The sequence below is a fragment of the Castor canadensis genome, chromosome 14 (genome assembly GCF_047511655.1).
Source record: "Castor canadensis chromosome 14, mCasCan1.hap1v2, whole genome shotgun sequence".
NCBI lineage: Eukaryota > Metazoa > Chordata > Mammalia > Rodentia > Castoridae > Castor > Castor canadensis.
Genome location: NC_133399.1, coordinates 22465450 through 22486486, shown reverse-complemented (window position 1 = coordinate 22486486; position 21037 = coordinate 22465450). Strand labels below are relative to the sequence as shown.

General features: G+C 52.5%; 2 protein-coding genes across 2 annotated transcripts; both read right to left on the bottom strand.

The window, feature by feature from the left end:
- Positions 1-370: 370 nt before the first annotated feature.
- On the bottom strand, positions 371-18611 carry Man2b1 (mannosidase alpha class 2B member 1). The gene is made up of 24 exons (XM_074054010.1): positions 18402-18611; positions 17346-17448; positions 17017-17190; positions 16490-16683; positions 15320-15452; positions 14881-15026; positions 14386-14502; positions 8832-8914; positions 8622-8742; positions 8459-8537; positions 7929-8038; positions 7492-7599; positions 7187-7303; positions 6064-6249; positions 4380-4477; positions 4172-4289; positions 3470-3588; positions 3278-3379; positions 3037-3124; positions 2843-2923; positions 1952-2179; positions 1252-1407; positions 1065-1167; positions 371-607 (listed from the first exon to the last, which is right to left on the bottom strand). Exons 1-24 carry the CDS (start codon positions 18561-18563, stop codon positions 498-500), a joined length of 3036 nt encoding a protein of 1011 aa, XP_073910111.1. The 5' UTR covers positions 18564-18611; the 3' UTR covers positions 371-497.
- A 787-nt stretch (positions 18612-19398) lies between these two features.
- Positions 19399-20984, bottom strand: Wdr83os (WD repeat domain 83 opposite strand). Its single transcript, XM_020155933.2, has 4 exons — positions 20831-20984; positions 20605-20710; positions 19863-19960; positions 19399-19769 (listed from the first exon to the last, which is right to left on the bottom strand). The coding sequence occupies exons 1-4, from the start codon at positions 20878-20880 to the stop codon at positions 19703-19705; spliced, it is 321 nt and encodes a 106-aa protein (XP_020011522.1). The 5' UTR covers positions 20881-20984; the 3' UTR covers positions 19399-19702.
- Between the last annotated feature and the right edge of the window lie 53 nt (positions 20985-21037).

Below are 21037 nucleotides of genomic sequence, written 5' to 3'. Positions count from 1 at the left end.
CCTTGTGGTACGACAGCTTGCCAAGGATACCCTCCCTGGGCCTATCCAGATGATCCCTCTCCTTCGAGGGTGACTTTCTTAGTCCATTCCTGCTGCTACAACAAAATACCTTAGAATGGGTAATTTATAAATAATAGGAAGTTCTCATGGTTCTGGAGGCTGAGAGATCCATGATTAAGGCCCCAGATGATTCCATGTCTGGTGAAGGCTCTGTCTCTGCTTCCTTGACTCAGAAAAAACAGCCCCCAACAGGGCTGTGAGTGTGCCTGGGACCTCCCCACAAGGCTTCTGGTCAGGGCTGACCCTTTTTCTGGGTCATGAATTCACCGCCCCGCCCAAAAAGTAAAACAATGCACACTCAGTCACACCGTGACCTGAGACATTAGTAGTGGCATTTTAATGGCTTTTGTGAATGACAACAGCAAGATGAGGAGGGGGACTGCCTACCCCATCCTTGGAGCAGGACACTAGGCACCAAAGGGGTCTTCCCAGAAGGCCTAGCTGTCCTCTTTCCATTTCACTGAGGCCACAAAAGTTCGGATTTCCATGGGCTGCAGTGTGATGGAGGCAGGGTTCAGCTTGGGAGGAGTAGGAGAGGAGATGGGACCTGGGGACAGGGAAGGAAGAATGAATGAGTGGTGGTCCCTTCCCCTGGGCCTGGACACAGTTATGCACGCTCAGATCTATCCCTAGAGCCTCACACTCAGACCCTTAAACCACTTCTCTGGGCCTGAATACCGCTCCAAAATTCCCAAATCCTCACCAGTTTCTAGCTACTGCTCATAGAGCCTCAAGCTGACTCGGGGGCGTGGGCACCATCCAAGAATTAGACACTGATGGAGATTCTCCGGTCCCGTTCTTGGGACTAAACGCCATCTCCAAACTCTTCAGGTTCATTGGTAGACTGCTAGACTCACTTCTGACCCTTAAAACTCCTAGCCTGGGACCTGGGTGCCCTTCCCCCATGGCCCTCAAGCTCTACACTGGGTCCTGAGCAATATTCCCACAGCTCACACATCACCCCCAGTTGCAGGTCCTAGGCAGGACCCCCGCCAGGTCCCCACCTGTGTTTAGTGTCCACTTGAGCCTGGAAGCGCTGGCCCTGGGCTGGTTGGCTGCCAGGGTAGTCTCCTGCAGGTGGGTGATGATGAAGGTCGCGAACAGGTTCTGCAGGGAGTGGACAAGCTGAGTTTTCACCTCTGCCCTTCTCTCTAGCCTCTCCCCTCTCCTTCCCACCTCTGCCTTCCTCACCTGCAAGTCCAAGGTCACAGGGGAGCTCAGGTTGCGGCCTGAATCCTCCCCCACGGCAAACTGGTGCTCCAAGCGCAGCAGCACCATCTTTGGGCCCCAGCGGGCCAGTGTGAGCAGGCGCACTGAGGGCGGCAGGGGCTGGTGAAGTCCTGAGAACTGCGGAAGGAGGCGGGGCTGAGGCGGGGCTGAGCTGGGACGGGGGCGGGGCTGAGCTGGGGGCGGAACCTGGGGACTGAGGGGGCGGGGCTTGAGCAGAGATAGGCGGGACTCAGCGAAGGTCTGCAGGACCGATTGGATGGGAGTTCAACTGGGGAGGGGCAGGTAAGTGAAGGGGATAAGGTGGCACCAGGTTGGGGTGGATTCCAACCCCCAGAAGAGGCAGAAATTATCTGAGACCCAATTGAGTTAGGGTGTGGGTGAACTGGTGAGAGGGTGGGGATGAACTGAGATGCGACCGGGCCAAGGTGGGGAGGCAGGGAAGGGACTTGAGCAAGGTTGCTGGTAACCCCCTCTAGGTGGGTTGGGGCTGAGCTGACACTGGGCGGGGCTTACCCAGGGGTTAGGGCAGAGAAGGAACCAGCCGATGGCCTCCCCAGGCTTAGAAGGACCAGGTAGGTCCAGGCTTTACCTAAGAAAACCTGCACCCCATCCAACACCCTGTCACGCTTCACTCCTCTTTGCCGGCCCCACCGCCCCTCACCTGTGTGCGTGGGATGGCCCCAGAGTAGTAGGGAATGCTGCCTCCGGGAGACAGCACCACTTGTGGGGCCAGGACCTCCTTCTCTGCCAGAAGGCGATGTCCAGCGGCCGCATTGTTGACCTGGTCCAGAAGCACAAGGTGACGCCCTCGTACCCACTCCCCGGACCCCTCATCCAACAGTGGCTCGCCGACTCCTCGTTCATCGTCTACCAGTAGCTTTCGGTGCACCTGGGTGGAAAGTAGACAGGAGGGTACAGGTCTAGCAGGTGTCCCTGGGCCAGAAGTTGGGTAAAGGTGAGCTGGTGTCTCACGCCTGTAACCCTAGCTACTCAGGAGACAGTGATCAGGAAGATCAAGGTTTGAAGCCAGCTCGGGCAAATAGTTGGTGAGACCCTACTTCAAAAAAACCTCTCACAAAAAAGGGGCTGGTGGAGTGGCTCAAGACCCTGAGTTCAAACCCCAGCAATGCAAAAAAAAAAAAGACTTGTATTTCAACAGAAATAGTGGGGTAACGAAGCTGGGCATGATAGCTCACACCTATAATCCCAGCACTCAGGAGGCTAAGGCAGGATAATTGGAGTTCAAGTTCAGCCTGCTACATGCTCAAAACTAACTAAATAAATAATGGGGGAATGGATCAGGATAAAGGTCAGGGTGCCCTCAGCAGAAGTGGAGTACAACTGGCAAGGAAACCTGGACATGGATAGGACACATCAGGGCCTAGACAGGGATGTGGGTAGGAGCTGGATAAAAGGAGGAAAAGATGAACAGAGGAAAGGATTTCTCAGCTTCCTGTCAGCCACAAGCACAGAACTGAGACAGAGCAGCCTCCAAGGTCCAGCAGGGTGTTGATGTGACGAGCCAGGCTCGGATGGGGTTCTGCCCACTCACCATGAGCTCCAGTGAGCCGTCACTCAGGCTACTGCCCCCCTGGGAGCGGTCAGTCAGCACCGTCAGCTGCATGTACCCATCCTAGGGAAGTGGGGGTGAAGGATGAGTGAGAATGAAGGTCTGTATGTGTCAGTTCCAGCCCTGGGAGATGCCAGGAATAAGGGGTGACTTGGGCCAGGATGGAGGAGGGCTACCGTGATGTAAATTCGGCTGTTAACTGGATAGTAGTTCCCAGCCACCGGCTCAGTCTGGTTCAGCTGCCAGGTAGGTCGATAATCCCTCCTGGGGTAGAGTGTGACTCAGTTAGATGTAAGTCCGACTCCCCCATTCCTGGCTCCCCCTCCCACACACTCAACAAATGGTCACCCACCACCCTGCCCCTGGGCCCCAACACGGCAATAACCATCCACCCCATGGCATCCTCAATCACCCAACCTCCTCTTCAGGATCTCCCGGCCATTGCTGTCTGTGTAGAACTGTCCCTCTGTCCTCAGAGGTGTGTCAAAGCGGCTGATGACCTCCTTCCCCCAATTGTCACTGTATTCAAAGGGATGACAAGGTCATGAGCGTCGCTAAACTCCACTCTGCCCTTGCTCTGCCACTCCAGTCCCAGCCCGTGCCACTCACATCGTAGGAATTGGCCCCACCGTCCACTCCAACTCCAGGTGACGCTGTCCTGGGTAGAGGCGAACCACCTGGGAACACCAGGCTGAAAAATTCTGGTGTACTTCCTGCACCAAGGCTGTCTGCAGGCACATGGGGACAGAGGACAGGTGTCAGCCCACACGTGAGCAAAGGTGAGCCCTGAAAATGCTCCCCCATGGCTGGGAACCCCAAGACCTATATCTACTTCAGTTCCACCAACATCATGGGAATGTTCCCACCTGCCTACACTTTCTATTTCAATAACTACCTTCTTCTTTTTTTCATTTTTCTTTTTTAATACAGTTCTGGGGGGTAGAACCCAGGGCCTCACTCATGCTAAGCAATCACTCTACCACTGAGCTACATCCCTAGGCCCAAGATATAAACTCCTACCATAGGCCTTGGTAAACTGTTTAAGCAGCTACACTTGGCTCTCCACACGCACCCTCAATTTCCAAAATTAAGTATAATCCTGACATCTCAGCAGATGTGAATGTTGGGAGAAACTGACATATAAGCAGCTATGAATATCAGCCATGTTATAGAGGGACCCTCAGGTCTTACCCTTTATCTAAAGTAGGTGTGACAGCTCCCCAAATATCTTCACCCTGCCCTTCGCACATCATGCTCCCACCTTCCACACACACCTCCCCAAATGCCCACTCATCATGCCAGGCCACAGACCTTCACCAGGTGGGTCTGAGCCCAGCGGCTCACAGGCACTGGTTCCGATTGGCTGGGTCTGAAGATGTAGGCACCAGAGGCCTGACTGCTGTCCTTGTCACCTATACTGGCCTCATACCTGAGAGTATGAGGTGAGAGTCAGGTAAGGGGCCTTGGCTCTGTGCCCCTCCTGGCCCCACCCCTGGCCTCGAAGTCCAGTCCTCCTCACCAGAAGAAGGACTGCTTCACAGGCAGCACGAGTTGCTGTTCCAAGTTCTCAATCTTCATCAATAGTCCTGTGTCAGGGTTGAATATAGCCCGGATATACTGGGCAGGAAAGGGAGGATAGAAGTAAATGATCATGGGTTGGGCTAATAGCAGCTCCATCTTTCCCAGGTCTGGGGAATAAAACCCTGCAGTCATCCTTAACTCTTTTCATTCTTTTACTCCCCACACTGGAGCCCATTAGCAAATCCTACCAGCCTCTCTCTTCAACCTTGTCATCCTCAATCTTGACACTTCTTGTCACTCCATGACCCTCAGGGACTAATGCAGCTGGCCCCTTTGCAGGTCCCCTCCATTCTGTGCTTGTTTCCCACAATCGCCCCCCTCCCCACAGCAGCCAGGGACACCTGTGACACATTGAATCCAATCATAGACCTTATCTGCTCCAGGGCAGAGCCAACTTGGGCATCTTGCCAGGACTCACAAGACTATCATGGGCCCATGGAAATGTTTTCACTTCTTTGAAAATCCAAAGAAAACTTGAATAGAATAATAACAGAGCTCAGAGCCAGTGGATCACAACTGTAATCCCAGCCACTCAGGAGGCAGCGATCAGGAGGATCGCAGTCCGAAGCCAGCCTGGACAAATAGTTCTCAAGACCCTATCTCAAAAAACCCTTCACAAAAAAGGGCTGGTGGAGTGGCTCAAGGTGAAGACCCTGAGTTCAAACTCCAGTACCACACACACAAAAAAAAGAAGAATGTAGAAAATGTTATAATGAGACTTGACTAGATGTACTTATCTTTATAGCAGCAGCATCATAAAATATAATTAATATTTTTTATGAAAAATGGGACCATAAAGGCAAAAGTGCCAGGGCCCATGACAGTCACTTCTTGTTTTGTTTTCAGGGTGCTGGGAATGGATCCCACGATCTCATGCACGCTAAGCAAGCACTCCACCACTGAGCTATACCCCCAGCCACCATGATGCTTCTTAATTCAATCCTGTCCTTCACAGTAAGACCCAAAGCCTCCCTCTACATCCTCAAGGCTTTCCTTGTCACCACCCTATCCTGCTTCAGTCACACTGGGTCCCTTAGGGTTCCTTGAACACTGAATGCCTCCCACCTAAGGGCTTTTGTGTGTGTCCACTGTGTTCCCTCTTCCCACAAGCCATCACATGGTCCACTCCCTCAAGTCTTGTCTTTTTTTCTTTTTTCTTTCTGGTAGTGTGGTTTGAACTCAGAACCTCGATCTTGCTGGGCAGGCGCTCTACCACTTGAGCCATGCCCACAACCCCAGCTCTCTCTCTTTTTTTTTTTTTTTTTTTTTGCTGTACTGGAGATGGAACCCAGAGCCTCGCAAACGCTAGGCAAGACCTCTACCATTGAGCTACAATTCCAACCCTGGGCTTCAACTTGTATGTCACCTTTTCTGGAAAGCCTTCCCTGACCCCCTCTTCCCTAAAATTGCAACCGCCCACCTGCCATCAGTTCTGACGTAAATATCAAGCATCACTCTTGGTCACAGTGGATCCTCACAACAGCCTCAGACAGGACCCTAATGCTCAGATGAAAGCATTCACTCAAGGACACAATTAGGAGGAGAGATGGTGAAACAAGGACCTAATGACCCACTTCAAATTTGTCACAGGGACAGGGAACAGAGTCCAAATAGGGCCTCACCTCATTTTCAATGGCCAAGACACGGGTCTGGGGTTCTCGGAATCTGGACTTGGGTGTATGGTCCCAGAGGTTAGAGCCAGAAACACGGGCTACTGAGTAAATGCTGAAGCCTACGGCAGGCACTGAGGCAGAGAACAGCAGCTCTGAGTGGTCCTCAGGATACTGAGAGCTGGGAAGAACCACCACCTGGAGTGAGACAGGAGGGAAACTGAGTCAGGAAGCTGTAAGTACACCTGTAGGGCCATTCACAAGTGCAGGCATCCGACGCACAGATGACAGGAGTGGATGTTGATAGAGATCTGGGTGTTACAGTAGGAGGGGGTCAGGTTCCAAGAGAGGGGGCTGGGGACATAGGTCAGTGCCTACCATGCAGAAGGCCTTGGGTTCCAGTCCCAGCACAAAGAAGAAAGAAGGGAGGAAGGGAGAGGAGGGGAGGAGGGGAAAAGGCAGAGGAAGAGAAGAAAGAAAAGAGTACCCATAGATTCCCAAAGCGGAAAAAAATCAATTGGGAGGGCGGAGAGACCTCCAGTTGGAAGAAGTAAAGGAGGATGCAGAGAAAGAGATCCTTGAGGTGGGAAGTTAAAAAGAAAGATCCTTAGGAGAGAAAGAGGTTCAAAGGGAGGAGGCCTTGTGGGGTGAAAGGGCTAGCCATAATGGGGAAATTTTTGTCGGGGGAGAGGACATGAGGACGCACACCTGCATTCCCCAGCACCCCAGGAGGCTGAAGCAGGAGGACGGCTAGTTCCAAGCCAGCCTGGGCTACATCGTGAAACCCTACCCCAAAAACAAAAAACAAACTTAAAAAAGCAAAGAAAAAGAGAAAAAAGTTTCCTGGGCTGGGTTTAAAATTTTTTTGTAATTATGTAGTGCAGGCTGGCCTCGAACTCACAATCCTCCTGCTACAACATCCTGAGTGCTGGGATTAGAGTGGGCACCACCACGCCCAGCCCTGGAGGTGGGGAATATTTAAAACGTGGGCCACTCATGGGAGGAAGATGTTCCCAAGAGGGGTTTCAGTGACAGGGAAGACGAGATACACAGGGGTTAGAAGATTCATGGCGGAGGTATCAATGAGAACAGGGGGAACGCCCACGAGGGCGGAATATCCATGGAGGAGGCTCACACTGCTGGGCACAATCTTGCCGTTGGGGTCCTTCACGTTGAAAATGCCTTTGCTGACTGGCAGTCGTACCATATGATTCACCTTCCTCCCCAGGGGGTTATAGATGGTGACCTGGAACTGCGGTGGGGAGTCAGAGAGGGCCTGGGTTACGGAAGGGCTTCTCCAAACCCACGCATCAGGTGGACCGACGCCCCTCTGAAGTCACGACCTTCCAGGACAACCCATCCCCCCTTGTGCATTGGCCTCCATCCACCCCTCCTCTTCGCCCCAAGCCCTGCCCCTGCTGGGCTCCTGCCCCGACTCACGTGCGCTAACTTCTGGCTGAGGGGACAGATGCTGATGTTGAGTTTGAGGCAGAACGAGAAGGCCGCCTTGTAGCCGCTGAGCCGGGACAGCGCGTTGCTCAGGAGAACCTGGGGACCCAAGAACCCAGGTCCGCTCCGCACAAGCGTCCGCACCTGGGTCTCCACCCCTCCTGCCGGTGCCCCGCCCCACTGCCTCGATCCCATCCAATCGCGCCTCTGACCCGCCCTCAGAAAGCCCCTCTAAGCTCCGCCCATTGCCCTAAACCACTCCCTCCCTAAACTTGCCTCCGCCACGCCCTCTAGGCCCCGCCCCATTCTCTCTGCTCCTCCTCCCAAGAGCCCAGGCCCCGCAAGGCTCTCTAGGACACGCCTCACCTCCCAAAGCCACGCCCCCTCCTGTCTCCGCCCCGTCCTCCCCCAGGCCCCGCCCCTCGCACCTCGCAGGGTCTCCAGCCAGCCGCCAGCTGGCGCGCGTAGTCGTAGGTCACGTGCTGCTTGGCGGTGCCGCTGACCGCGTCATGGTGCTGGAGCACCGCCATGGCCTCATCTGCCCGCAGAACGCGAGTCAGGTTGGGGGGGTCTCCGCAGAACTCTCAGCCTCGACCCCAAGGAGACGCAAAGGGTCCGAAGCGGGTGGACAGGGTTCTCAGGGGCTTTAAAAAGGGACTAGAGCCGGGCGCCGGTGGCTGTCGCCTGTCAATCCCAGCTACTTGGGAGGCTGAGATCGGGGGGATCACGGTTCGAGGCCAGTCTGGGCAAATAATTCGTGAGACCTCATCTCCAAAAATAACCACAGCGAAATGGACTGGAGGCGTGGCTCAAATAGTAGAGCACCTGCTTTCCAAGTGCGAGACCCTAAATTCAAACCCCAGTCCCACCAAAAAAAGCAGGAGACTTCCAAGGGGTGGCCTAGGAGTGGTTTCTAACTTCCGCCTTTCCTGCGTCCCCTCATCTGCCCATCACCTACTGAGGGGTGCACTGTCTCCCAAGCCATAAGGTCCCTCGTTGGCTGCCGGACCTGCCAGTGCCTCCAGCTGGTTGCACACCTGGAAAGCAAGGGGTCTGTTGGGCACCAGGTCCAACTGACCTGGGCCTCCTGAGTTGCCCCCTGGAGCCCCGCGCCCACTCACCTGCAGGAAGTTGTAACTGAGGCGCTCATAGCGTTTGAGGGCCGGCCTGCTAGAAAAATAGCCGGTCCAGAACATGTTGGGGCCGTCTGCATAAGGAAAGAAGTCATCCTCCTTCAGCGACCTGCAGCGTCAGGGACATTGTGGGCAGGGTCAAGACCCATGGGGCATGCCAGTCCCCCTCCCCTCAAGCTCCCCAGACGCCCCAAATACCAGGTGAGCTTGGCCTTGTTCAGCTCCTGGAGGTAACAAGCAGGCGTGGAGTAGAGAACGTGTATGCGGCTCCCGTTTGCCTGCTGCTGGGAGGAGGCGTGTGTGAGCCCTGGGGAGTCCACGCCTTCCCGGGACCCACAGCGGTGCACATTCCTCTATCCCTTAGGCTTGTGTTCTCTGAATGAGTATTTTGAGTGCAAACCAATAATCAAGTTGAAAGTGAATTTTGGTTGAGGTTAAACATCATCATCCTTGCACAGACTTCAGGGATGATCCTGAAATTTTACTCATTTTTCCTCGCTCCCTCCCTTCCCCCACCCCCCCCCACCCCTTCCTCTCAACCTCCTGAGTAGCTGGGACCACAGTGTGGGCAATTGCATCCTGCTGGTTTAGTAAACTTTTAAATTCCAATTTTATTATTTAAAACATTAGGGCAACACTAAGTGTGACATTATAGAATAAGGATAAAGATTGTTACAAGAAGATTTTTTTTGTTCTCTTTTGGTTGTGGTGCTGGGGCTAGTACTCAGGGCCTCAAGCATGCCAACCACATGCTCTGTTGCTGAGCTACATCAGTGACATGATTTTATAATCACTGGTTTTGTTGGTGGTGTTGTTTTGGCAGTTCTGGGGCTTGAACTCAGGGCCTTACACTTGAGCCATACCCCAGCCATTTCTTCTTTAGTTTCTTTTTCTGTCTTTTTTTTTTTTTCCTGTACTGGGGTTTGATCAGGACCTATACCTTGAGCCACTCCACCACTCCTTTTTTGCAATAGATTTGCCCTGGCTAGCTTCAAACCACGATCCTCCTGATCTCTGCCTCCTGAGTAGCTAGGCTCACAGGTGGGAGCCAATGGCGCCTGGTTACTTTATTTTTCATACAGGGACTTGAGCTTTTGCCTGGTTGCAATAGTGACCCTCCTACTTCTGCCTCCTGAATACTTGAATTACAGGCGTGCACCACCACTTCTAGCCTGGAGGCTCACTTTTAACTGAGGAAGATGCAAAAACAAGGTTATCTCCATGAGGAAAAGGATGTCTGTTGTGCTTCTGATGTGTCCCCGGTGTTCACCAGTGTGTGGAGGGATGTGCATGGGACTTCCTTTAAGTGTATACACACATCTACAGACATACAGTCATCCCTCAGTGTCCTCAAAGGATTGGCTTCAGAACCCCTCCCCAGGTTACCAAATCCTGAGGTGCTCAAGTCTATAAAATTGCATAAGGTTAGGAGTGTGTCTCAGTGGCACAGGGTTTGCCTCGCATGTCTGAGACCATGGGTCCAGTCCCAAGCACCACACACACCCACAAAAAAGGCCAGAATCAGTCTTCAAAACAAAACAAAAACCAGGTGTGGTAGTTCTTGCCTATAATCCCAGCATTTGGGAGGTTGAAGCAAGTGGCTGAAAAGTTCAAAGTCAGCTTGGGGCTACATAGTGATACAAAAACAAAACAAAACTTACAGGCTGGAGATGTACACCAAGCAGTAGAGTGCCTGCCTAGCAAGCATAAGGCCCTGCGTTCAAACCCCAGCACCACCAAAAAAATGAAAAACAAAAAATTTTTTTGCAGTACTGGGGTTTGAAATCAGGGCCTACATCTTGAGCCATTCCACCAGCCCTTTTTTGTGAAGGGTTTTTTTCGAGATAGTGATAAGAACTGCCCCTTGCCACCATTCTGCAGCCTGAGCTGCAGCTGGTTTCATCCCTTGCAGAACAAAGCCCACTGTCTCTTATCTCCCGCCACCTTCCTTTGCCTGCCCCTAGACCTTGCTTCAGCAACTGGTCTCATCCCTTGCAGAACAAAGCCCCACTGTCCCTTATCTCCTGCCACCTCTCTTTGCTGGTCCCTAGCCCTTGCTTTCTCCCAAATGCTACTTAAGGCCAGACCCACCAAGAAAAGCTGCTGCGCCACTTTTTCTTCTCGGCCAGCCAGCCTGCTTATTAAACTTTCGGACATGAGATACCTCTCGTGAGCCTCCTTTGTGTGCGGTGTGCGGCGTTCTCCTAACAGATAGGGTCTCATGAACTATTTGCCTGGGCTGGCTTTGAACCTCGATCCTCCTGATCTCTCCCTCCTGAGTAGCTAGGATTATAGGCGTGAGCCACCGGCACCTGGCTTGAAATATTTTTTTTAAAGGGATGTTCAGGGCTGGTGGTGTGGGCTCAGGTGGTAGAGCACCTGCCTAGCAAGAATGAGGCCCTGAGTTCAAACACCAGTACTGCCAAAAAGAAGGGAGGGAGTTCACTTTTTTAAAATTTACATAATATTTGCATATAACCTACACACATCCTCTACTAAGCAGACTTTACATCGAGTCTAGATGACTTATAATACCTAATGCAATATGCAATATAAATGCTATGTAAATAATTGTTATATATAGTATTGTTTAAGGAATAATGACAAGAAAAAAGTCTGTACAGGTACAGTACAGATGCGGGGGGGGGTAGTTTTCCCCATTTTTAAAGCACTCATTATCTTATTTAATATTCTTTCTAGATGTGGTGGTACATGCCTGTAATCCCAGCACTTGGGAGGTTGAGGCAGAAGAACTGACAGTTTAAGGCCAGCCTGAGCTATCTACTGAGTCCCTGTGTCAAAACAACAACAACAACAAAAATCTTGACAATCCTACAATTTCAGGATCTCTGCTCCAGGATGAGAAGAAGGGTCTCAAGTCTCTCTCTCTCTGTCTCTGTCTCTCTCTCTCTCTCTCTCTCTCTCTCTGCCAGTACTGGGGTTTGAACTCAGGGCCTCACACTTGCTGGGAGGTGCTCTACCACTTGAGCCACTTCACCAGCCCAGAAGAAGGGATGGTCTCTAAGTCAAAGTCACAAGGGGCTGCCGCCAAGATCATTCACCAGCTAGAGGAGAAGGAGGTTTTCAGCCAGAAAGAATAATAAGCAAGCCAAGTGCAATGTCTCATGACTGTAATCTTAGCTACTTGGGAGGCAGAGATCAGAAGGATCTCAGTTCACGTCCAGCCCAGGCAAAAAGTTCAAGAGACCCCATCACAATCAATAAAAGTTGAGCATAGCAGTGCACACCTGTCATCCTACCTATGCATATAAATTCAAGACCCCATTCAAAACATACAGCAAAATGGGCTGGGCATGTGGCTCAAGTGTTAGAGTGCCTGCCTAGGTATCACAGGGCCCTGAGTTCAAATCCCAGTACTAAAAAAAAAAGAAAAAAGACTAATAACAAATAGGGCTGGGAGGTGTGTGGCTCAGTGGTAGAGCGCTTGCCTAGCATGTGCAGGACCCTGGGTTCCATCCCCAGAACCAAAACCAACAACAACAATCATAATTCCAGCCCTTGGGAGGCTGAGGCAAAAGGATTACGAGTTCAAGACCAGACTGGGCTACACAGTGAGCCCTGTCTCAAAAACCAAGATAATTATAGCAATTATAATAGGCCACCAATATACATTGCGTGCCAGGCACTGGTCTACTGATCGACGCAAATGAATTCATTAACTTCTCATTAATAGCCGTTTGAAGTGGGGATCAACATTATACCCATTTTGAAGATGGGAAAACTAAGGCACTGAGTGCTTAAGAACATTTCTGAAAGTCACAGAGCAGTAAGTGGCAAGGTTAGAATTTGAACCAGAGGCTGTAAAATGAAGATGGCAAAGGAGCATTTGGCATCAAAAGTATGTGATATCCGGATGGTGGAGTGGCTCAAGTGGTAAGAGTGCCTGCCTAGCAAGCCTGAGACCCTGAGTTCAAACCCCAGTGCTACTAAAAAAAAATATTAAAAAATTCAGTGTGAGTCACAAAGTGAGTTCAAGGCCAGCCTGAGCTACAAAGTAAGATACTGTCTCAAAAAAAAAAAAAAAAAGAAAGTATGTGATCTCATGGCAACTCAAGGTCGTGGCACTAGCAGGAGGGCATAGTCAGGACGTAGAAGGCTCTCTGAGGACTAGGAGTACAGGGAGAACTCGGAAATGTCTTCTGGAAAGCCCTCCGTAATGGTTCTTAGTTGCTATTTTGATGAAACAGCAGTGCAGGGAGCGACTGGAGACAATGTGGTGACTACACAGGTGCAGAGACAGGATTGAGAGGAGGAGAGACGTCTAGGTTAGGTGACACAGAAAAAGAATTAAAGTTGCAGATGGAATTAATGTTGCTAATCGGTTGTCCTTAACAGAGAGTTTACCCTGAATTATCTGGGAAGCCCAGCATACTTAGAAGGGTCTTTAAAACTGGAGGAGGTACTCAGGAGGCAGAGATCAGGAGGATCGCAGTTCAAGGCCAGCTAGGGCAAATAGTTTTCGAGACCCTATCTCAAAAAACCCTTACAAAAATAGGGCTGGTGTAGTGGCTCAAGGTGAAGGCCCTGAGTTCAAGACCCAGTACCAAAAAAAAAAAAAAAAACTGGAGGAGGAAACTGGGAGGTGGGGCTCAGCAGTAGAGCACTTGCCTAGCATGAGCAAGGCCCTGGGTTCTGCCCCCAGCACTACAGAAAGAGAAGGGGAGGGGGAGGAGAGGCAGAGAAGGAGGAAGAAAAGGAACGGGAAGGTAGAGGAAGAAAAAGAAGGAAGAGGAAAAGAAGAAGAAAACCTGGAAAAGAGAAGAAGTAAGAAAGATGTAAATGAGTGCTAGTAGCTCACACCTGTAATCCTAGCTATTCAGGAGGCTTAAATCAGGAGGATGGCAGTTTGAAGCCAGCCTGGGCAAATAGTTCTCAAGAGTTTCATCTCAAAAATACTCAACACAAAAAAGTGCAGAGTGGCTCAAGTGGTAGAACGCCTGCATAGCAAGTGTGAGGTCCTGCGTTCAAACCCCAGTATCACCAAAAAAAAAAAAGAATGATGCGAGTACGGAAACAGTGTTAGAAAGATGCTATATGGCTGGCTTTGGAGATGGAAGATGGAGCCATGAGGCAAGGAATGTGGGCAGCCCCTAAAGCTGGAAAAAGCGAGGAAATGTATTCTCTCCTAGGCCCTGCCAACACCTTGATTCCTGCCCAATGACACCTGTGTGGGACTCACAGGTTCTGAACTACTGAACTCTTAAGACCATGTATTTCTGTTGTTTCAAAGAGCTAAGATTGTGGTAATTTGTTAGAGTAACCACATAAAAGTAAGACAACAGCCACAGCTGTGCACATGACCCAAGCTACAGGAAAACAAGCATACACACTGCCGAAATTTGGACCTGAAACATCCCCCACAGCCCATGTGTTACAGGCTTTGTCCCCAGCTTGGTGCTACTGGGAGGTGGCAGGACCTTTAAGAGGTGAGGCCCATTGAAAGGTCTTTTGATTGTTGGGGGAGTGCCATCCCAGGGAACCCCAGCCACTTCCTCTTCCTCTCTTTCAGTTCCTGGTTCCTTTCAATGGGTGGTTTTGCTCTGCTACTCACTCTCACCACAATGTGCTGCCCAAAACCAATGGGTCCCACCAATCATGGACTAGAACCTCCAAAACTGTGAACTAAAGCGACCCTTCTCTCTTTATACCTTGATTCTCTCAGGTATCCGTTACAGTGATAGCAAGGTGACTATACACATGCACACAGGTACCAAAGGGTGGGCACACTGACCTGCGCGTTGACCAGCTGGATGAGTTTGTCCAGGTTCTTGAACCACAAGTTGGCATTTTCATATTGGAAGTCAGAGCCCATGGTCATCATGGTGTGGTTAGTGCGGTAATACTTGCCCTGCAGACCAAAGGGGAATCCTCAGGCCAGAGGATCCTGGACCACCTGTGTCTAGCTGGTATAAGAATATATGTGGAAGCTGGGCGTGGTGGTGCACACCTGTAACCCCAGCTACTCAGGAGGCAGAGGTAGGACGATCATGGCCCGAGGCCAGTTTAGACAAAAGTGTGAGATTTTACCTGAAAAATAAACTAAAAGCAAAAGAACTGGGGCATGGCTCAAGTAGTAGAGTGCTTGCAAAGCATGAGGCCCTGAGTTCAAGCACCAGTACCGCCACCACCACCAATAATAATAATAATAATAATAATTGGGGCTGTGACCATAAAAAGGGCTCACAGCATGGAATAAACAGTCCCCCAAGTTCTGGATATCAGTTACCTGGGCAGCAGCCAGCTTCAGAAAGTAATTGACCAGCTTCTGGGCATTGTACTCGGGGCTTTGGGGGTCCTCCACCACAGGCTTGTCCACACACAGCATGTCCCAGCACAGATCCTTTGGTGGGTTGTAATTGTTGGGGAGCACACCTGTAGGCCACACCAGGCTCAGGAACGACCCAGCACCCCAGACCTGCCCTGGGATCCAAGTCTGCTATGCCACACCCAGGATGGGCTGTAGAATTTGGGAACCCAGTGCAAAAGGAAAATGTAGAGCCCCATTCAAACTATTTAGAATTAAGGACTGGCAGAGTGGCTCAAGTGGTAGAGTGCCTAGCAGTCATGAGGCTCTGAGTTCAAACCCCAGTGTACCACCAAAAAAAAGACGATTTTAAAAGTATGGGGCCCTGTGTGGTTGGTCTGCCCCCACTCCACCCACTAACCAGTGAAGAGGTCAGCAGTGGGTGGCTTCAGGCTGGCGCTGCCCCTCCACACTTGCTCCATCTCCTGCTTCTTCTTCCGTACGTTCTTATCTTGATAATCTAGCCGCCCAATGAAGAAGCCATCAAAGCCCATCTGGGAACAAGGAAAGAGGGGACAGGGTGAATACGCTCCCAGCCTTGTCACTACCAAACTCTGCTCGGCTTGGGAAAGACAGATAAGATCCCAGGAAGGAAGAAAGTGATATGAAAATTTTGGCAGTACTAGGGAGTTATTTTTGTTGTTTTCAGGGTGGGGGGGAGCAGCACTGAGTTTTTAAACTCAGGGCCTCACTCTTGCTAGGCAGGTACTCTACTACTTCAGCCATGCCTCCAGCCCTTTTTTCCTTCAGTTATTTTTCAGACAGTGTCTTCAACTTTTTGCATGGCCCAGCCTCAGACGCCAATTCTCCTAACTACGCCTCCCAAATGGCTGAGATTACAGTTATGTACCATCACACCAGCTTACTTGTTGATGGGGGGGTCTCACTAATTATTTTGCCCAGCCTGGCCTCAAAGCACAATCCTCCAGATTTCTGCCTCCCCAGTAGCTGGGGTTATAGGTGTGATCAAAGCCCTACACTCATATTAGTTTTTGAGACAGTTTCACTATCAAATTCACCATCCTCCTGCCTCAGCCTCCCGAGTATTGGGGTTATAGGCGTGGACCATCTGGCATGGTGAGACTCCAGTTTAATTCCAAGCTTGAGAAGAGTCATAAGACACCACAGGGCAGCAGGGAGGTGATGGGTCCAAAGCCAAGACCCCATCTCCACCTTGCCACTTCCGTCAAAGTTGAGAGGCGTTCCCTTTTCTGCAGCCTGAGCACGGATGGGTCAGGGCACAGGTAATGACGTTGGTTTTAAAGCAAGGTGTGTGTCCACCTGCCACTGGACTTGGGGAGGAACCAGGATCCATGAGCTCCATGAGGGCCTGGTATGGGGAAGGGGGCGGAGTCAGCTGAAGAGGGGCGAGGCAGTCTGGAGCTGGGGCTTGGCAAAGTTTAGATCGGAGTGCAAAAGGAACGCGTCTCAGGTTCTGGTCCACAGATTACAGGGGAAGGCTGACTTTGAGTGGCCGAGGGAGGAATCAGTGTGAGTTAAGGAGTCAGTTCCAGAGAGGTCAGGGTAGCACCTGGGCAAATAGCGAGGCCTGTTCCCGAGAGTGGCCAAAGGGGTCAATGTGCCAGGCCACACGGGGACGCCCGTCGTTGCCAAATGTGTCCTCCAGGAAGCGCAGGCCAAGTGTCATCTGGTCCACTGTGGCACCATAGTGGGTAGCCCCCTCATCATTCATCACCCAGCCACCGTTGGCAAACTCCAGGCGTCCTGTGCAAAGGGGATGGGGGTAGGATGTTAGAAGTGACGTCAGAGTGAGAATTTGGGGATGAGCAGACCTGCATGCATAACTCAAGGCTGGAAAGGGAAGAGGTAGCGCTCCTAGTTCAGTGTGGCCAGATGTGCATGGCAGGCTTCCCAGAGGAACCACTGGCGGCAGGTCCCTGTGAGATGCACAGTTCTCCAAATAAAGAGAAATTCCGGACAGGTGGAACCATAGGCATGCACGGTACGTGCATGGCATGATAAAATCTCAGAAACCAAATTTGCAGACAGAGAAGCTGGGCTGGGCTTCCTCTTTTTACTTCCTTGGGGCATGCTCACCCTGGCGCACCAAGTCCCACACGACTTCCTGTGTTGCATTCGTCTGTTGGCGCCACCAACGGGAAAAGAAGGCCATCTCCACATAGGTGAAGCGTCTGCTGGGCTCCGCCAATAGGGCGGAGACGACCGAGTCTAAGATATACTGCACACCCGCATGCTGGATGTCATTACGGGCTGTTGGAAATGAGGGTCAGGCAGTCAGGGGTTAGTGGAGTTGAGGGATATTCTTTGACACAAGAGCCCAACCTGCCCATTGCCCCCACCCTAATGTTCAGGTCCCAGAAAGAATAGAGGGTCCATGGGAGTCACAAGCCCCGCCCTCTACTCACTGCCGTAATAGTACTGGTCCACCGTCTTGAGCCAGCCCACGTCATCATGGGTGTGGGCCACCAGGTGCACATTGAGCATGTCTGGCTGCACTTTGGGACATGTCTGCACAGGGACCCCAAGCACACACACACATACCCTGTCAGTAACCCTGGCGTTAAAAGGCAGGCTAGGAGGCGGGACGGGGGGGGTGGAGGAAACCTAACTCTTTATCTTGGATTGAGTGACTCAAGAGAGAGAGCCTATAGCCTGACCCCAACAATGTGCAAAGGAGGCCAGGCCCTCCCAGAAAGGACACTCACATAGTTGTGCTCACAGACACAACTCCCACTCTGCACAACCCAAAGGTGCTCTCATCCACGCTCTGGGGTAACAAGTCTAGCAGTAGCTGATGTTCCTTAAGCATTTGCGAAGAGCAGGCAGACACCGTGCAGAGGAGCGATATGACCTGTAGCTCCCAGACCTGGGGCACTGAGGGTAAAGTAAGAGCCGGGAGGTTTTTTGCGCCACAAAGTGGAGAGGTCAAGCTGGAACTCCAGGCAGGCTGGCTTTGGGTGATAAGCAGCAGACCTGCCTGCACACTCAAGCCTGGAAAGAGAAGAGCGAGCGCTCCCAGGCCAGTGTGGCCAGATGTGCACGGCAGGCTTCCCAGAGGAGCAAGGCGGATCCCTGTGGGATGCACGGTTCCCCAAGTAGCCATTCGGGGCAGTGACAACCGCAACACGCAGTGTGCACTGCATGACAGAGATTTTGATTCAGAGTCCCACTTGCAACCAGCTGCTCACCCCTCACTCCTCCAATCAATCACACAACTAAGCGCTTGCAAAGTCCAAGCCAGCGACCCGGGAGCACAGGGTGAGAGGGTGAGATCATGTGCAGCCCCGTTTTCGGACTCCCGCTGTCAGATCTCTCAATGCCACCAAGTAAGCACTCGGACCCTCGCTGTCCTATCAGCAGCCACTCACTAGGCACCTACAGACCACATCCACCACACCTCGGGACCGTACTCCGGGCTCCACTCCCCATCCCATACATTTCCGCCCGCGGGCCCCGCTTACCTCGTAACCCGCGGCCCACGCGCCGGGGGCTGCCAGCAACAACGAAAACAGGAAGACCACACAAGGGAACGGCGACCGCAGAGCGCGGGAGCGTACCCAGGGCCCCGCCGCGCTCCGGCACCCGCTGGCGACAAGCCCCCGAGACAGCGGCCGGGAGCCCATGGTTCCGCCGCCGCCACTGCCTCTGTGGGGCTCCCGGGCCCTGGTAAATCCGGGCGAACGCTCCGCCCCTAGAGCCCGGCCTGGCCAATCAGCGCCGGCGGGGGCGGGGCCCACACGTCACCTGACTGGCTGTAGCCTGCGTACGGCAGGCAGCGCAGGGAGCAGGGAACAGGGCTGCGGGTATCCCACCCTCCGGGCGTTGTGTTGGCCAGAGGCGCCTTTAGTATTTCGCCATGGGGCTTTGGAGTGCCTTCGTCCCAGGCGGAACGTACGCGTGCGATCCTAGGATGTCCCATCGACATTCAGGGCTGGGGTCCTTGAGAGGACCCTAGAAGCCGAATGGAGCTGAGGAGGGTCCTGTTCTGTCTCGTGGGGATTGGGACGTTGGGTGAACAAACTGCCAGGGACGACAGGCATCCAGCCTGGTTGGGACGGAGGCCCTGATAGGTGGTGGAAGACCCGGAGCCAGTCTTTCATGGTCTTCCCAGTTCCTCTCTGTCCAGTTCGCAGACATTGTTTCTCTAATAAGAAAACACTAGGGCTGGGGACGTAGCTCCGTGGTAGAGTGACTACCTAGCGTGCACAGGCCCTAGGTTCCATCCCTAGAATCCCCAAAAAAATAAAGTAAAAAAGAAAATGGAAGCCCAAGATTCCAGAGGACAAAGGTCACTGTCTTGTCCCTGGCCCCTGACTTCAGGGCTTGTGAAATAAGGAAGTGAACCACCAGAAGGCCCAGACGAGGGTCCCACGCAGGCCTGAGTGGAGGAGCTGGAGTTGTTTTCCCACTGGGCAGAGCACCCCCCACAAACAGAAAAGAGAGGTCACACAGAGCAGCCAGAGTGAAAAACTTTATTATCAACTGGTTTCAACAGAAAAGTGAATACACCTAGGAACATGGACAGTGTCTCCCCCAGCAGCAATCGGATACGGGAGGCAAGAAGGGTAGGCCTCGTATTTTCCCCTCTATGACCCAGTAGGGAAAAGGCCAGGTTCCCTCCACCCAGCTGGAGGCCCTGAGACCACCTCACTCAGGGAAGTCCAGAACATCAGCTGAGGGCAAGAGGTGGAGGCAGCCAAAGGCTAGGCCAGGGAGAAGGTGGACAGCGGGGAGGCCAGGGTGCGACTCCTCTAGGCTGACATCACCAGGGGGGTGTCATGGGCTGAGGATTCTGCAGGTAGGACATCACCACAGCAGAAATGGACAGCCTGAGACAGGAAAGAGGTGTCAGTTCTGGATGATAGGCCTGGTGACCCCCTTCCCTTATTCAGGAGCCCCTCCCTCTTAAGGCCAAGCCTCACATGAAGCTACTCATCATCTGTTTGGTGTCCTCCGAGCTCCGGGAGTTGGCAAAGCTGATGAAGGAGCAGTAGACAGCGACCCAAGCACACCACTTCAGCTGGGGAAAGACGACTGGGCCGGTCAGATTCGTGAAAGGCACACCAAGGACACCAAATGAGCTACATACCCAGGCGCCACTTCCTATCCACTTAAGTCTACTCCGTGCACTTCGGACCTTACCCCCCTCCCCTAGGAGCCCCTCAGTCCCACCCCTTCATAAATCCTGCATCTCTGACCCCACTATGTCCCCTCAGGCTCAAGAAGATTGGCATTAGACATCCCCACATGCTGAGGACCCTGCCCTCTCCCTACGAGCCCAGTCTAAGTTGCTTCAAAGTCTGGAAAGAGAAGTTCCAGGCTAATGTGGCCAAATTTGCACGGCAAGTTTCCCAAAGGAGCCCACTGGAAGTGGTGCCTTGCGGAACTCACAGTTCCTCAACTTAAAAGCGATCCAGACAGGTGGAACCACAAGCACGCACAGGGACCATAATATATCAAGTGCCCACCATGTACGCGTCCTAACCTCGACCCCCACTTCCTCTAACGCTGGGGCTTTCCACATCCAGCGTCATCCCAATCCCGCCCCCCAACCAACCTCAGGCCCCGCCCCCCGGCACCAGCCGGACGACCCGTTTCATTCCGAACCCGCCAGACGCCTCATTCTCAGGCGGAGCTACCCCCGGGAAATTCAACCACGCCCACCTTAAGCATAAGGCCGCACATGCTGAAGATCATGCCCAGCAGGTTCATATAGTCTGGCGTGGGGTCGTCCAAAGCCGGGTTACACTCGCTAGGTGGGGGCTTGTACCTGCGAAAGGCTCAAGAGTCACAGGTGATCGAGTCTTGCCGCATGATGGACAGACGTTTCCCTCGGCCCCGACCCACACCCACAACCTGAAACCTGTTGCCATGACGCTGAGGTTCTCACCTTAGCACTTTGTTGGGCCTCCGTGGATCCGACATGTTGTTGGCGGACATAGCGAGTGGAAGACTAGGTCACGCCTCTTCCGCTACGAGGGGGGCAGCTTCCGGCGTAGGAGTGGAGAGTAGCTAATAGAGCAACACCCGCAACTCCCGCGCTTCTGTTCCCAAGGGCGGAAGCCAGAGCTGTCCTTCGCCAGAGAATAGAGAATGA

Coding starts and splice junctions, on each gene's coding strand:
- Wdr83os (XM_020155933.2), bottom strand. CDS start 20,880: ATGTCCGCCAACAACATGTCGGATCCACGGAGGCCCAACAAAGTGCTA. Junction 20,711..20,830: donor AGGCCCAACAAAGTGCTAAG/GTGAGAACCTCA, acceptor AGCCTTTCGCAG/GTACAAGCCCCCACCTAGCG. Junction 19,770..19,862: donor CAGATGATGAGTAGCTTCAT/GTGAGGCTTGGC, acceptor TTCCTGTCTCAG/GCTGTCCATTTCTGCTGTGG.
- Man2b1 (XM_074054010.1), bottom strand. CDS start 18,563: ATGGGCTCCCGGCCGCTGTCTCGGGGGCTTGTCGCCAGCGGGTGCCGG. Junction 17,191..17,345: donor GGACCAGTACTATTACGGCA/GTGAGTAGAGGG, acceptor CATTTCCAACAG/CCCGTAATGACATCCAGCAT. Junction 3,125..3,277: donor CGGGAGATCCTGAAGAGGAG/GTTGGGTGATTG, acceptor ACTCTACCCCAG/GAGGGATTATCGACCTACCT.